This window comes from Microcaecilia unicolor, chromosome 1 (genome assembly GCF_901765095.1).
Source record: "Microcaecilia unicolor chromosome 1, aMicUni1.1, whole genome shotgun sequence".
Lineage (NCBI taxonomy): Eukaryota > Metazoa > Chordata > Amphibia > Gymnophiona > Siphonopidae > Microcaecilia > Microcaecilia unicolor.
The window spans coordinates 163516743-163533299 of NC_044031.1; the positions used below are offsets into that span (position 1 = coordinate 163516743).

Below are 16557 nucleotides of genomic sequence, written 5' to 3' on the forward strand. Positions count from 1 at the left end.
TGTATTTTATGTGGCTTCCACAAGACTTTTAATATAAAAGACCCGTGATCCGAATCTTTCTCTATCTAAGCACACTCCCTCTCTCCTCCCCTCCCCACCCCCTTCCCCCCCTACCTGTTTGCATATCCCATATCCTATCTATTCTGTTCTCCTCTGTTACCCCACGGCAGCCCATTGAGTACTTGACTGCGTGCTCTTGGTGATATCATATTTATGTATTTTCCCCAGATACTTAGAAACCTCACTTGCCTCTTTGGGGTCAGTCGCGCCCCTCTCGATTCCCAAAGCATGAGTTGGTGCAGCCTGTTCCTCCAATAACAGTGAGAGGGGGGCATATCCAGTACCCAGTGATTAAGAATACACTTTTTCCCCATTATGCAAGATTTACTCAGAAACAATTGTTCCCCTTGTGTGCTCACTCCCCACTGCCCTGGTATACCCAGCAGTACTCTATCAAAGGTGATGACAATCGAATGACCTAGTACCCCACTCAGGAATTTCCCAAGTCCCCACCAGAAGTTTTTAATGTATCTGCACTGCCATATGCAGTGTGCCATAGTTGCACCCCCCTGCTTACATTTTAGGCAGTTATCAGTATTGGTTACGTTTGCATGAAATGCCCTTCTGGGAGAGAAATAGGCTCTATGTAGAACTCTATACTGGCATTCTTGTAGTTCTGCTCTGTGGACTACCTTCGGTATTCCCAAAAGGGCTTTCTTTATGTGGCTCTCAGAAATTTGTTGCTGTGCTTCTGCACTCCACTTTGCAGCCACCTCTAGTACTTGCCTCTCCGGTTGTTCTTTTTCTAATTCTTTACAGAACCAGGATACCGAGACCTGACCCAGCGCGTCTCCCTCTAAAAATTCCCGCAGCTGTCTCCCAATTCTAGGAGACAACCCTTCTTTTGGCAGGCTATGTACATAATGAGATAGTTGATGATAGGCCATTACCTCCGCTAATCCCCCTGCGCACCTTTGGTGAAAGTCCGATACGACAATCAAGGTGCCATCCTCTTGGATGAGGCCCTCTTAACAATTCCACTCCCTGCTCCTGTAGTCTACGAAACACTACATTTTCTCTGCCTGGCGTGAAATCATCATTCCCAGCTAGCGGAATTAATATACTAGTGGCCGGGTCCTGACCCCATCTTTGTAAAAGTTCCCTCCACATATGCCACATCGGCTCCAGCAATATGCTATCTCTAATTCTTTCAGGCAGTTTCCCCTTCCTTTTAACATGCAGTAAGTAATTCAGATGCCATGGATGAAAATATGCTCACTCCATCCCCACATCCGTATATGTGGTTGTGCCTAATATCCAGTCCCGTAAATGTCTCAAGAGACTTGCCTGGTTGTACACACGCATATCCGGTATTCCTAACCCCCCCCCTTCCTCCAGTTCCCCATTAAATATTGCCACTTCATCTTAGACTTCTTGCCTGCCCAACAAAATTTTATCACCAATCTTCTAAGCGCCGCCACATCTCGGTTTGTCAACCGTAATGGCAAAGCCTGGAGTACATAGAGCCATCGTGGGTATACTATCATTCGGTATAACTGTATCCGTCCCATCATGGACAATGGCAGCATTGACCACCTGGATAATTGCTCTTTTGACTCTTTTAGTAGCTTGGTGACATTGAGGCCATATAGTTGCCTTGTGTCCATTGGAAGTTGTATTCCCAGGTATCTAAAAGACCTCTGCGCCCATCTTAAGGGGAACCTGTCATCCCAAGCTCGTTTTAGCTCTTTGGTGCTTGCTAAGGCTTCTGAGTTCAAGAGATTCAATCGGAATCCCGAAAAGTTTCCATATTCCTCTAAACTTTCCATAAGATAAGGGAGTGATCGCCTAGGCTCCGTGAGTATGATCAAGAGGTCATCTGCAAATGCAGCTGTCTTAAAAGTATACTCCCCTATCGCCACTCCTCGAACATCTACATTATTTTGGATCTCTCTCAGAAGCGGGTCCAACGCCAAGATGAAGAGAAGTGGCGACAATGGACAACCCTGCCTTGTACCTCTCCTGATCGGAAACCAATCTGACCGTAACCCATTCGCATATATCTGCGCCTTCGGGTCCGCATACAAGGTTCTAACCGCCTTCGCATAGTAGCCTGTGATACCATAAACCCTCAACACTCCAAACAAGTAATTCTAATCCACTCTGTCGAATGCCTTTTCAGCGTCGAAGCTTATTAATAATGCCGGGGACTTTTCTGTTCTTACTTTTTCTAGTGCTACCCATATTCTTCGCATATTCTTAGCAATTACCCGTCCACACGTAAATCCCACCTGGGAATTCATGATCAAAGATGGTAGAAATCTCGCTAACCGATTTGCCAGTATTTTAGCTAGAAATTTTAACTCAGCATTCAATAATGAAATCGACCTATACGAGTCTTGTCTATCTGGTGGCTTACCTGGTTTTGGTAACACGCTAATCTGTGCTCTATTAAGGTGTAATGGCATCTTCCCCTGTTGTATGGCCATATTAAACACTGCCGCGAGCAACGGGCTTATTTCAGTGTTTAGGATTTTATAAAATTCATTCTTCATGCCATCTGGCCCCGGCGCCTTCCCTAATTTACTCCACTTAATCACTAATTCTACCTCCTCCTCAGCAATCGTTGCGTTCAACACCTCTGCCTCATCTTCAGAGACCTTTGGTAAATCCATGCTATTTAGATAGGCCCCACTGGGCCTCATTAGATCCTCCTGCTGTATATACAGTTGACTGAAAAAATCCCCCCAAATTGCCACTATACTTTCCTCATTATTTACCCTTTCCCCTGTGCCTGCCTGCATTGTGAGTATTTTTTTAGCCCCCAGCCTCTTGTTGGCGAGCCTAGCCAGGAACCTTCCACTTTTATTAGCGAATCTGTATAACTGGTATTTATAAGATATAGTCGTTTTTTGCATCCTTGCCTGTAGGAGTTCATTTAAGGCTTGCTGCGCCTCTAGCAACTGTTTTCGAATTCACAGGGCATGGCCTTGGCCATACTTCTTCCTCAAGGCTATCACCTGCCTCTCCAATCTAAAGACCTCCCGGTTCCTGACCCTTTTTTAAAAGACAGGTAGGATATGGTTTCTCCCCTAAGGACAGCCTTAGCCGCCTCCCAGAAGAGAACTGGATCCTCCTTATGCTGTTCATTAATAGTGCTATATTCTCTCCATTTCTCCACGAGAAAGGGCAAGTATTGATTGTCTCGATACAAATAGGCGGGGAAGCGCCATGCCCCCATTACCGGTTTCCCCTCTCCCACCCTAACCTGCATCTTCACCCAAGCATGGTCCGAAATCATAATTGGGCCAATTTGAACCTCTTCCACTTTGGTCATTATATCCCGTGAGATCATTATGTAATCTATTCTAGACATCGTCTGGTGAGCTCTTGAAAGATGTGTGAAGTCCTTTTCTACAGGATGAAGCGTTCTCCACACATCTACTAGTTCTAATGCAGCACACAGCCTAGATATGCCCCTCTCTCTCCTGGCCAATTCTTTCCCGGTTGGTTTAGATCTATCCCATGCTGGATCCATTACATCGTTCATATCACCTCCCACCACTATTGATATATCTCCTAGTGCATGAATTAGACAAATAATTTGTGTAAAGAATTGCTTGTCATAATTGTTTGGGCCATAAATATTACAGAGCAATAGTGGTTGTCGCTCCACATTCACCGAGGCTAGGACATACCTCCCCCTTGGATCAGCCACCACCCTTTTAACTTCCACATTAAGATTTTTCCTAATTAGGATCGCTACTCCTCCCTTTTTTCCCACCGCTGGTGCATCATACATTTCTCCCACCCACCAGGTTTTCAACTTAGCATGTTCCTCCCTTGTAAGATGTGTTTCTTGCAAGAAAGCTACTGACACTTGTTTTTCATTCAACGTTTTCAATATTTTCTGTCTCTTAACAGGGGAATGAATGCCTCCAATATTCCATGTCACTATCTGTAATGTTGTCATGTCACACCCCTCTCCGTGCTATGGCACTCCACCAATTGTCTTCTAGTATGCTGTTTGTGCCAAGAGAGTGTCCCAGCCACCACCCTCTCAGCCCTTTGAACCCCACACCACATTCTCACTCGGACTACCCCCATTTCCATTCTCACCATTCTTACTATGCAACAACACGCAAACAGGCCCATCCCATCCCTCCCCTGACACCCCCTCCCTCCCCCCTCCACCCAACCCTCTCCTTCCCTTGCCCTCCCCCTCCCCCCCCCATTTACCATTATTCCTTCACCTTATGCCTCTAGGCATGACTTCCTGCTTTACTGAGGCTAGGGCGCCCCTTACACCAATGACTATCATATCCCGTCTCTTTCATCCATGCACCCCTGTGCTCACCAGTCCTCTAGCTTGTATTTTAAGTCCACTGCACAGGTTTATGCTCTTCAATGTCCGGCAGGATTATAGCCAGGTCTCCCACAACTTATGACCTGTATTGTCTGTTCTCCTTGTTTGACGCTCCCCTCTTCTACCAGCAGCTGGCACAACTTCAAACGTTCATTAATCAAACTTTAACAACTGACTGTTCCTTGATATGCAGCTTCCCCTGAGCCGATGCATCACCAAATTCTCCACTCTCTGTTCAGTCTGACTCTGCTGCAGCTTTAAACTTTTGTAACTGTGAACTGTTTTAACACACTCAACACCATCCATCTGATCCCAGATGAATACTTCCGCTCTCTTCAGGCCTCCTCCTAGATCTCAGCCCTCATGACCCTTAGCCAGCATTTTGTCCACATATATGGTCGCCTCCTCCACTTTGTCAAAGAACACCGCTTGCCCATTTTCAGTCAATTTGAGCTTTGCTGGGTATAAGAGGCTAAATATGTATTTCAGCCCAAACAGTTTAGTGCATAATGGTGCAAAGTTTTTCCACGCTGATGACACTGCGGTAGAGTAGTCTTGAAAGCAAAGTATTTTTTTACCTTTATACTCCAGGCATTTTCCTGCGCGCAGCTCTTGTAGGATGAGCGCCTTATGTGCATAATTCAGGATCCTAAATATTACCACTCTTGGTCATTCCGCATCATCCCTTCGCTGGCCAAAGTCTGTGGGCTCTTTCTACCCGCAATGTTGTCTCCATCTCCTCATTTTCCAGTGCTTCAGACAGCCATTTTTCAAGAAAAGTGCAGAGGCTCCGCTCAGGTAACAATTCTGGCAGCCCCACGAGGCGGAGGTTGTTTCTCCTGGAACGGTTTTCAAGGTCGTCAAGTTTCGCCTCCACCTCTGTGAGTCGCGCCTGGAGTCTTGGTTGTGCCTCCGCAACCTTAAGGATATTCTCCTCCGCCTGCCTCACTTGCTGTTGTACTGCCTGCAGCTCATTGAGCATCTGCGTGTGCCTCTCTGTCAACCCTTCCAGCTTGTCCAGAATCAACTGTAGCTTGACTCCCACCGCCTGCTCGACCGCCGCCCTCACCTCCTCTGTGATTTCTGCTGCCCACAACGAGCTCGACGATGGCGTGGCCCTGTCCGCCATTTTGTTTTCTGCAGAGCGGGTTTTTTCTTTTGGGTCCTTGCGGGCTGTTTTGGATGCCATCTGTGGTGTCTCAGACTCCCCCGACTTCTGGAGCTTACGCGGTGCACTCCCTCTTGATTCTCCTGCAATCCTCGACGGGTTTGAGGTTCTACGAGCGCTGATTTAATGAGGCACCCCGGAGCAGCTCTTCCTTACGTCTACACTGCTCCATGTCTCCGCCGGAAGTCTGTCTATCTCCTTTTTAAATGCCGATGCCAGCAGCCTGGTCCCACTAGCCACCTTTCTTCTATATGATCATTCACTGGTGCAGACAATCCCCCAGCCAAGGTAAAAGAAAAAAAAAACAACCAGCCCCACGCAACACACAAACACAAGCACCTCAAGAGCCCAAATACACACATATTCACACCCAACTACCCCCAAGCCAGAGGTAAACCCCAAAAATGGCCAAGCTAAGGGCATGGATTTTCTGCTATACAATAACAATGTTGACAATGGGGATACCAGCAGCAACTCCAATCAAATGGAACAAAATACCAATACGTATCACAGGAAGAAGACAACCACTCCAACAACTGGAAGAGCCCAATCACCACCTAAACAACAAAGCAGAAGCCAAATGACCAGCAACATGAAACCAAACATAAACAACACCCAAGAAAATAAGACAAAACAGACAGACCACACAGACAGCTACAAACTGTTTTAAAAAACAGCATTAAACACGACACGTATGTTCAGATACAAAAAGGTTACATAAATGCGAGATCGACAGTAAATAAGACAACACTACTAAGAGACTGGATAGAAATGCAACAACTCTGTCTACTGCTCATAACTGAAACATGGCTGCACCTTGAAGATGACCCTGCACTACTAGACCTATGCTCACCAAGATATAAAATAATACATATCAACAGAACCAAAAGGAGGAGAGGAGGCATTGCAATAATACACAAATCCTTCTTCACAGCAGAACCTGTCGCTAAACACACATCCTCAACAATTGAAATCCTGGTGTGCAAAATCACCAACAAAACACTAACTGACCAACTATGCATCACATTATTCTACCACCCTCTAGGAAGCTGGACAAATACCCAAGATAATTTCATGGACTTCGTATCAAACATTTGCACCAATCACCCAAATGACCTATGTCACGGTTGTGCCCAGGTTCCTGGCTCGCAGTCACCTCGCCCCCCGGTGGTCAGACCTGGTGGCTGCTGTGAACTGATGGCTTACCGTTTCCCATGTTCCAGAAGATATGCTGGTCCGGTCCGGATCTTCCAGCCTTCCAGAATGTTTTGGGACTTTTTTGGAACTAAGCAGTACCCATACCTGGTGAACTCCCTTGTATGCTGCCTTTATTAACCACCTGGGAAGGTCTCTAGTTTGCCTTGCAACAGAGGTCCTCAGAGGAGTTTCCTTTGGTGAGAGTTGGTTGCAGTGCTGCTGTGCTATTTCCTGATTGTGGCTTTGACACTCACTGCTTGTCTCCTGGTTTATTCTTCTGTCTTCTGCCCACCCAGACCCGGCTTGTTTTCTGGTTTATTCTGCTGCTTGCTGCCTGCCTGGAACCCCGGTTTGTTTTCTGGAAGTTACCTGCTGTTCGCCAGCCGGTTGCTGTTTCCTGCAGTTCTGCCTTCCAGCCCTGTCTGGTAAGTCCTGTCGGCCGCCTGCACCCAGGGGCTCAACTCCTGAGGAACGGCGGTCAAGTGCAAGTGAAGTCAGCACGGCTTTTGTGTGGGGAAATCTTGCCTGACCAATTTACTTCAATTCTTTGAAGGAGTAAACAAACATGTGGACAGAGGGGAGCCGGTTGATATTGTATATCTGGATTTTCAAAAGGCGTTTGACAAGGTACCTCATGAAAGGCTACAGAGGAAATTGGAGGGTCATGGGATAGGAGGAAATGTCCTATTGTGGATTAAAAACTGGTTGAAGGATAGGAAACAGAGAGTGGGGTTAAATGGGCAGTATTCACAATGGAGAAGGGTAGTTAGTGGGGTTCCTCAGGGGTCTGTGCTAGGACCGCTGCTTTTTAACATATTTATAAATGATTTAGAGATGGGAGTAACTAGCGAGGTAATTAAATTTGCTGATGACACAAAGTTATTCAAAGTCGTTAACTCGCGACAGGATTGAGAAAAATTACAGAAGGACCTTACGAGACTGGGAGACTGGGCGGCTAAATGGCAGATGACGTTTAATGTGAGGAAGTGCAAGGAGATGCATGCGGAAAAAAAGAACCCGAATTATAGCTACGTCATGCAAGGTTCCACATTAGGAGTTACGGACCAAGAAAGGGATCTGGGTGTCGTCGATAATCAGTGTGCTGCTGTGGCTAGTTAAGCGAATAGAATGTTGGGTATTATTAGGAAAGGTATGGAACACAGGTGTGAGGATGTTATAATGCTGTTGTATTGCTCCATGGTGCGACCGCACCTTGAGTACTGTGTTCAATTCTGGTCACTGCATCTCAAGAAAGATATAGTAGAATTGGATAAGGTGCAGCGAAGGGCGACTAAAATGATAGCAGGGATGGGATGACTTCCCTATGAAGAAAGACTAAGGAGGCTAGGGCTTTTCAGCTTGGAGAAGAGACGGCTGAGGGGAGACATGATAGAGGTATATAAAATATTGAGTGGAGTGGAACTGATGGATGTGAAGCGTCTGTTCACGCTTTCCAAAAATACTAGGACTAGGGGGCATGCGATGAAATTACAGTGTAGTAAATTTAAAACAAATCGGAGAAAGTTTTCTTCACCCAACGCTTAATTAAACTCTGGAATTTGTTGCCGGAGAACGTGGTGAAGGCGGTTAGCTTAGCAGAGTTTAAAAAGGGGTTAGATGGTTTTCTAAAGGACAAGGCCATAAACCTCTACTAAATGGACTTGGGAAAAATCCACAATTCCAGGAATAACATGTATAGAATGTTTGTATGTTTGGGAAGTTCGCCAGGTGCCCTTGGCCTGGATTGGCCGCTGTCGTGGACAGGTTGCTGGGCTCGATGAACCTTTGGTCTTTTCCCAGTGTGGCATTACTTATGTAAGTTTGGGCTGAATTCCTGTCCTGCTAGCTCCAGCTTGAGTTGCCTCGGCTGCAGTCTCCGCCTGGTAGTTCCAGTGCTGGGTTTGCTGGTACGTCTGTTCTGCCTTGTCTGTGTTTGGGTGATTCTCCTGCTGCTGCCGCCCTGCGGCAGTGGCCCAAGGGCTCACTAACCCCGAGGTTCCACGAGAGACGTGACACCTATTAATAGGTTATATTAATCTGCACCTAGAAAAACAAAACGACACAAACACCAGAACACTAATGAACTTCATTAACCAGTGAAACTTCAGAACAGCACAAGGAGTCTCATCGCACACAAAAGGACACCAATTAGACATACTAGCCCACAGATTCTCAATGAGCAACAACCACATATTAACAAACCACCTGTGAGAAGAGGTACCATGGTTAGACCAAAGCAAGCTTGGTTTCACACTACAATGGAAAGAAAGAGGCAAGAAAAGAGAACCAAGAACCTAAAACACATTCACAACCAGAGAAAAAGTAGACAACCACACATTCTGGACAACAATAATAAATGAACTTAATGATATACCACCCAAGGATAAACACTTCATGAGGAACTGGGACAAAACAAGTGAAAACACACTAAACAAAATAGCATCACTGAAAACAAGAACAATAATCACAAAAAAACCACTTCCCTGGTTTAATGACAAACTATTACACATGAAGAAACTGTGTAGGAAACTCAAAAGAGCATGGGCCACAAACAAAACAGACGCAAACAAAACCATATGGAGAAAAGCTATAACAATATACACAAGCAGCATAAAGAAAGCGAAAGCAGAACACTAGAATACATATATGAACCTCAACCAGACCAATACGAAAAAAATATTTGAATTAATGAACAAACTACTGAAAACCCAGAACATATTGGCAACAACTAAAACACCACCAACTGCAGACGAGCTTGCTCAATACTTCAAAAACAAAATAAGAAACACAAGATTAAACCTTGCAAAACCACAAATAAGCATCACAGACTACCTACACGACAACTACACAGCAGCAGACAGAATATGGACCACGTTCAAACCACCCCATCTAGACCCAGTAAAGACACTATTGACAAAATACATTCATGCATACTGCCCACTTGACAAATGCTCCAACTACATGATGAGAAACCCACTAGACTGGTTCATTGAGTACCTCTCCAAACACACATACATGTTTGAAAGAGGTCAATTTCCAACAGACAAATGTGACATAATACTCACAACTATCCCCAAAAACACTACCAGCAAGATCAGTGATACCACAAACTATAGACTAGTAGCCTCAATACCACTACTGACCAAAACGATGGTAGGTCTAAACACAGCAACTAACGGAACACTTGACAAAATTTTCAATTCTTTATAAATCCCAATCAGGTTTCAGACCACAACATAGCACTGAGACGGTCATAAGCATGCTGATAATAAAATTCAGAAGCATAATATGCCAAGGACAAAGCGTATTACTACTGAAATTCGACATGTCAAGTGTGTTCAACCTAGTAGACCACACCACTCTAATGACACTGCTTGACAACATAGGAATCAGCAGTGCAGTGACAACATGGTTCAATGGCTTCCTAAAGACCATATCCTACGTTGTAGGGATGTCCAACCATGGATCTCTGAGTGCGGGGTACCACAGGGATCGCTAATATTGCCAATACTGTTCAATGTAATGATGGCACCACTCGGAAAAAAACTGGAATTAATGGGTTTCAACTAATTTATATATGCAGACGTCACCATCTTAATACTTTTCCAAAACAATATCACAAACATACAGGACAAAATAAAAAATGGATTGGACCTCATGGAAGAATGGGCAACACCTTTCAAACTCAAACTGAACAGAGACAAAAAGTACTATCCAGCCCACACAACCCCACTCCTATCAAAAATCAACCAACAAACATACCACATTGAAACACAACTTAACTGTTCACTTGTCCTCTAGATTGTACACTTGTCTTTAGATTGTTCTCTTGTCTTTTAGATTGTAAGCTCTTTGAGCAGGGTCTGTCCTTCTATGTTTAAATTGTACAGCGCTGTGTAACCCTAGTAGCGCTTTAGAAATGTTAGTAGTAGTAGTAGTATACTAGGAATCATTCTCGACAAACATCAAACACTGGACAATCAAATAGCAGTAACATCAAAATGCTTCAGAACACTATGGAAACTGAGAAGAATAAGAGACTATTTCCCTAGACAGTCTTTCTGGATACTGGTCCAATCAAAGGAAAACACACAAACATTGCTGCAAAAAGTCTAAAACACAGCAGCAAGACTGATTTTCAAAAATTCAACCTACGAAAGAGTAACCACACTACTTGAAGCACTAACTTTGCTACCAGTCAAGGCAAGAATATTTTTCAAAGTGAGCATCCTAATCTAAAAGATACTATTTGGAATGGCACCGGAATATATGCTTAATTTGTTTGAACTATCTTCAAGAAATGCCAGCCCAGTTAACAGAAACTACCTACTCCTACATCAACCCAACTGCAAAAACGCCATCTACAAAACTATCTACACAGCAGGATTTAGCTATCAGGGTTCCAAATGGTGGAACTCAATACCAAAGCCATTAGAAGCATCACAAATCTCCTCCAATTCAGAAAAGAAATTCTATAGCTAATCACAAAGATGTTGTCACCTTCCTTTCAAACCTACCCTTCAAAAACTATATGAATAAACATCACCAAAACGCTAGAACTGAACACAAAAGCTACCATTACCTTCTCCTCTTTAAATCTATCTCTTCAAAAACTCTATGAACAACCACACCAACTATAGATGCCCTCTCCACATTGCATAACACTATTGTAACTCCACCAAAATGTAAATTGTAATCCACTTTGAACCAAAATTTGTTTTTGGATAATACTGGGATACAAGAATGCATAAGTAAATAAAGAGGTTATGTCTCTTCAGCTTGGAAAAGAGACTGATGAGGGGAGATATGATTGAGGTCTACAAAATCTTGAGTGGTGTAGAAGGAGTAGAAGTAAATCAATTTTATACTCATTCCAAAAGTACAAAGACTAGGGGACACTCAAGGAAGTTACTTGGAAATACTTTTAAAACAAATAGGAGGAAATATTTTTTCACTCAACAAATAGTTAAGTTCTGGAACTCTTTGCCGGAGGATGTGGTGGTAACAGCGGTTAGCATATCTGGGTTTAAAAAAGGTTTGGACAAGTTCCTAGAAGAAAAGTCCATAATCTGTTATTGAGATAGACATGGGGAAGCAACTGCATGTCCCGGAATTGGTAGCATGGCATGTTGCTGCTAATTGGGTTTCTGCCAGGTACTTGTGACCTGGCTTGGTCACTGTTTGGAAAACAGGATATTGGGCTAGATGGACCATTGTACTGACCCAGTATGGCTACTCCTATGTTCTTAGTATCTTGTTTCCAACAGTGGCCAATCTAAGTCACAAGTGCCTGGCAAGATCCCAGAACAGTAAAACAAATTTTATACTGCTAATTCTAGAATATTCAGTGTATAAGACTGTAGGGGCTCTACAACACTCTGCACATTCAGGAATTTCCACTTGTGCTCAAAAGATCTTTTCAAAGTTTTTCTAGAAGACTCTAGGAGATGTATTACATTTGTGTTGTCAGATGATATAACACTTTGTGTGATTATTTAGACTATTATAGAACAGCTGTTACAGATAATTGTCTCTGCTTCATCAATTTCTTCACTTGGGAACATGTGAAGAAACTAAGGCTGCAAGTTAATTGCAGTTAACTATGTGATTAATGCAACAATCACAATTTTTAAAAAGCTAATTGTGATTAAATAATTTAATCATGCTTTCCCATCCTACAAACGTCTCTTCTGCTGTCTTCCACTCCTAACCCTTGTCCTCAGCATAATCTAGCATCTTCCCCTCTAACCAGGATTCAACATCACCCCCCGCACATCAGCTTACCTTCAAAATGGTCTTCTGTTGGTCCCCAGCAGTAGCAATGGTGTACATACGATGCCTGCGGTCTGCTCCAAAGCTTTCTCTCTGGTCCATTTTACCTCCTCTGATATCACTTCTGTTTTTGCATTGGTGGGATGGGTGAGAGGGAAAGCTTCGGGTCTGGCTGCAGGCAGCCACTGCCAGGGACCAACAGAAGAGCTTGAAGGAAGACTGGGGTGAGAGGGGAATTGAGAGAGGGCAGATTCCGAACCCTGAGTGGGGTGAGTGAAGTAAGATGTAGACCTTCAAGCAGAACTGGAGGGGTCACCAGTGGAATCTATTGCCAAAGCAATAAGCTCCAGCAGCCATGAAAATAATTTTGTGTTGCTACTCATGAGGGTGGAGGGGAGAGAGGGTAAGGTACTGAACTATAGGAGGGAGGGAGTGAGAAAGTGATAATGGACCTGAGGGAAGGAAGAGAAGGGAGATATGTTGGATCTGTGGGGAGGGAGGGAGGTTATCAGTCCTTTAGGGAGGGGAAGGGGGGGTGGGATTTGATATACCATCTTTCTGCTGTTACAATGAAAGCGGTTTACATATTATATACAGGTGCTTATTTTGTACTTGGGGCAATGGAGATTTAAGTAATTTGCCCAGAGTTACACAGAGCTACAATGGGAAGTAAATATATAAATAGATAAACTAACTTTAATTATGTAATTAATTGTGATTAAAATATTTCAATTATGCAATTAATCACATTAAAAATGTTAATTAAAATGCAGCCCTAGAAGAAATATTAAGGGCTCCTTTTACAAAGCTATGCTGGTGATTCCGACACAGCAAGTAACATAGTAACATAGTAGATGACGGCAGAAAAAGACCTGCATGGTCCATCCAGTCTGCCCAACAAGATAAACTCATATGTGTATACCTTACCTTGATTTGTACCTGCCTTTTTCAGGGCACAGACCGTACAAGTCTGCCCAGCAGTATTTCCCGCCTCCCAACCACCAGTCCCGCCTCCCATCACCGGCTCTGGCACAGACCGTATAAGTCTGCCCTCCACTATCCTCGCCTCCCAACCACCAACCTCTCTTCCCCCACCTGCTCCGCCACCCAATTTTGGCTAAGCTTCTGAGGATCCATTCCTACTGCACAGGATTCCTTTATGCATATCCCACCATGTTTGAATTCCGTTACCGTTTTCATCTTCACCACCTCCCGCGGGAGGGCATTCCAAGCATCCACCACCCTCTCCGTGAAAAAATACTTCCTGACATCTTTTTTGAGTCTGTCCCCCTTCAATCTCATTTCATGTCCTCTCGTTCTATCGTTTCCCATCTCCGGAAAAGATGTTTTTGCGGATTAATACCTTTCAAGTATTTGAACGTCTGTATCATATCACCCCTGTTCCTCCTTTCCTCCAGGGTATACATGTTCAGGTCAGCAAGTCTTTGCTCATACGTCTTGGAACGCAAATCCCATACCATTCTCGTAGCTTTTCTTTGCACCGCTTCCATTTTTTTTAACATCCTTCGCAAGGTACGGCCTCCAAAACTGAACACAATACTCCAGGTGGGGCCTCACCAACGACTTGTACAGGGGCATCAACACTTCCTTTCTTCTGCTGATCACACCTCTCTCTATACAGCCTAGCAACCTTCTCGCTACGGCCACCGCCTTGTCACACTGTTTCGTCGCCTTCAGATCCTCGGATACTATCACCCCAAGATCCCTCTCCCCCTCAGTACCTATCAGACTCTCACCGCCTAACACATAAGTCTCTCATGGGTTTCTACTCCCTAAATGCATCACTTTGCATTTCTTCGCATTGAATTTTAATTGCCAAACCTTAGACCATTCTTCTAGCTTCCTCAGATCCCTTTTCCTGCTTTTCACTACCTCCCGGGTGTCCACTCTGTTGCAAATCTTAGTATCATCCGCAAATAGGCAAACTTTACCTTCTAACCCTTCGGCAATGTCACTCACAAATATATTGAACAGAATCGGCCCCAGCACCGATCCCTGAGGCACTCCACTACTCACCTTTCCCTCCTCCGAGTGAACTCCATTTACCACCACCCTCTGTCGTCTGTCCGTCAACCAGGTCCTAATCCAGTTCACCACTTCGGGACCTATCTTCAGCCCATCTAGTTTATTTAAGAGCCTCCTGTGGGGAACCGTGTCAAAAGCTTTGCTAAAATCTAAGTAGATTACGTCTGTAGCACGTCGATGATTCAATTCTCCAGTTACCCAATCAAAGAATTCAATGAGATTCGTTTGGCACGATTTCCCTCTGGTAAAACCATGTTGTCTCGGATCTTGCAACTTATTGGCTTCTAGGAAATTCACTATCCTTTCCTTCAGCATGGCTTCCATTACTTTTCCAATAACCGAAGTGAGGCTTACCGGCCTGTAGTTTCCAGCTTCTTCCCTATCACCACTTTTGTGAAGAGGGACCACCTCCGCCGTTCTCCAGTCCCTCGGAACCTCTCCCGTCTCCAAGGATTTATTAAACAAATCTTTTTAAGAGAACCCGCCAGAACCTCTCTGAGCTCCCTCAATATTCTGGGGTGGATCCTGTCCGGTCCCATGGCTCTGTCCAGCTTTAGCTTTCCAAGTTGTTGATACACACTCTCTTCCGTGAACGGTGCTATATCCATTCCATTCTCAGGTGTACTTTTGCCAGTCCCTCGCGGTCCTTCTCCAGGATTTTCTTCAGTGAAAGTGTTATGTAACCCATTCAATTCCTATGAACTTCGTCACATTTGTTGCGCCAGAAACACTAGTGCGGCTTTGTAAAAGGAGCCCTAAATTTGAGATTTCTTGTAAGTACAACAGTGAGGTCCTCTGTCCAAAAATGGTATTCAGTAATATGATGAGTTGTGGCATATCTTTCTAGTATCAATCTCCATCACTATGTACAGTCAGTTTTATATTAGAAGAAAAACTGTTTAGTCTTTAATTTTTTCTAAATTATTCATTTAGGTGCTCCACCTGCTGACCTTCTGGAATCACCGTTGACTAATATGGATCACCCATTTCTAAAAGCATACAGTCCTCCAGGTCCTTCACAACTGATAGCTGGTAATACAATAAAGCAAAATAAAATTAATCTGATAATGCATTGTTTGGTGCAGCAGGAATCCATGTAGGGCAGTGTGCACATGTTGGAAAGCTGCATATTATAAAGGAGGATTCCTGTGCCTTTTTTTTTACTTTAATAAATTCACTGTGCCTCTGAGATAGGGATTGCTAACCATTGCAAAATGGGGATATTTGTGGCCTCTCAGAATTCATGTGTTATGGAAAAAGCAGCAGTCTGTGGCCTCTGGTCAAAGATTATTACTATAATGACTGGGATAAATGGTAGGGAAGGGAGATGTGAATAATGTGGAAAATCCACAGTTTGTTGTCCTAGTCTCCTAGTACCCCTACGCATCCTCTAATCGTTTCTTCTCCATCTTCCAATTCCCCCTCCCACTCTCCTCTCCTTTTACCAATCTATCCTTGTTTACCTTCCTATATCCAACCCATATATTCTTCAAACCTTATTATTATTATGTTATTGTAGTTTGTAATTACAGGACTCTGTAATGCTTTTTTTCTTTGCTATGTAAGTCGCATTGAACCTGCTGTATGTGGGAAAGTGCGGGGTACAAGTGTAATAAATAAATAAATGAAGGCTTATTATACCATAGCCACATAGAGACTTGAGCTGGAAGGCAAAAGAGCAAGAGGAAACTGCTGTGCCAAAAAGAATCCCAAGAACAGAAAGAAACATCACTGAACACCATAGTCCAGTATTTTTCAAACAGGGGCCAATTTGGTAAAAAAAAAAATCTTCAATTTTTACTTATTTATGTTTCACAGTTTCTATACTACACTATCCACAGGACTAGAAGGTAGGTTTACAAATTCAACATTCATAAAATTAACAAAACATTTTACTTTAAATAACACAAATAAAAAAAATTAAAATAAACAGAATTACCAACCCAAAACTTAATAACTCCTAGATCGACCTACACCTTTCCAGAGAAAGTTTGTTGAAAACAAAAAC

The 16557-nt window shown here is 43.7% G+C and overlaps 1 protein-coding gene across 2 annotated transcripts in view; it reads left to right on the top strand.

Moving 5' to 3' along the window:
* The window catches only part of FAM221A (family with sequence similarity 221 member A), a 133348-nt gene that overhangs the window by 68269 nt on the left and 48522 nt on the right, over window positions 1–16557 (top strand). For both annotated transcript variants that reach the window (XM_030201862.1, XM_030201871.1), the window contains exon 5: window positions 15483–15581. In XM_030201862.1, the coding sequence (XP_030057722.1) occupies window positions 15483–15581 (99 nt within the window). The remainder of the gene's footprint in view (window positions 1–15482; window positions 15582–16557) is intronic.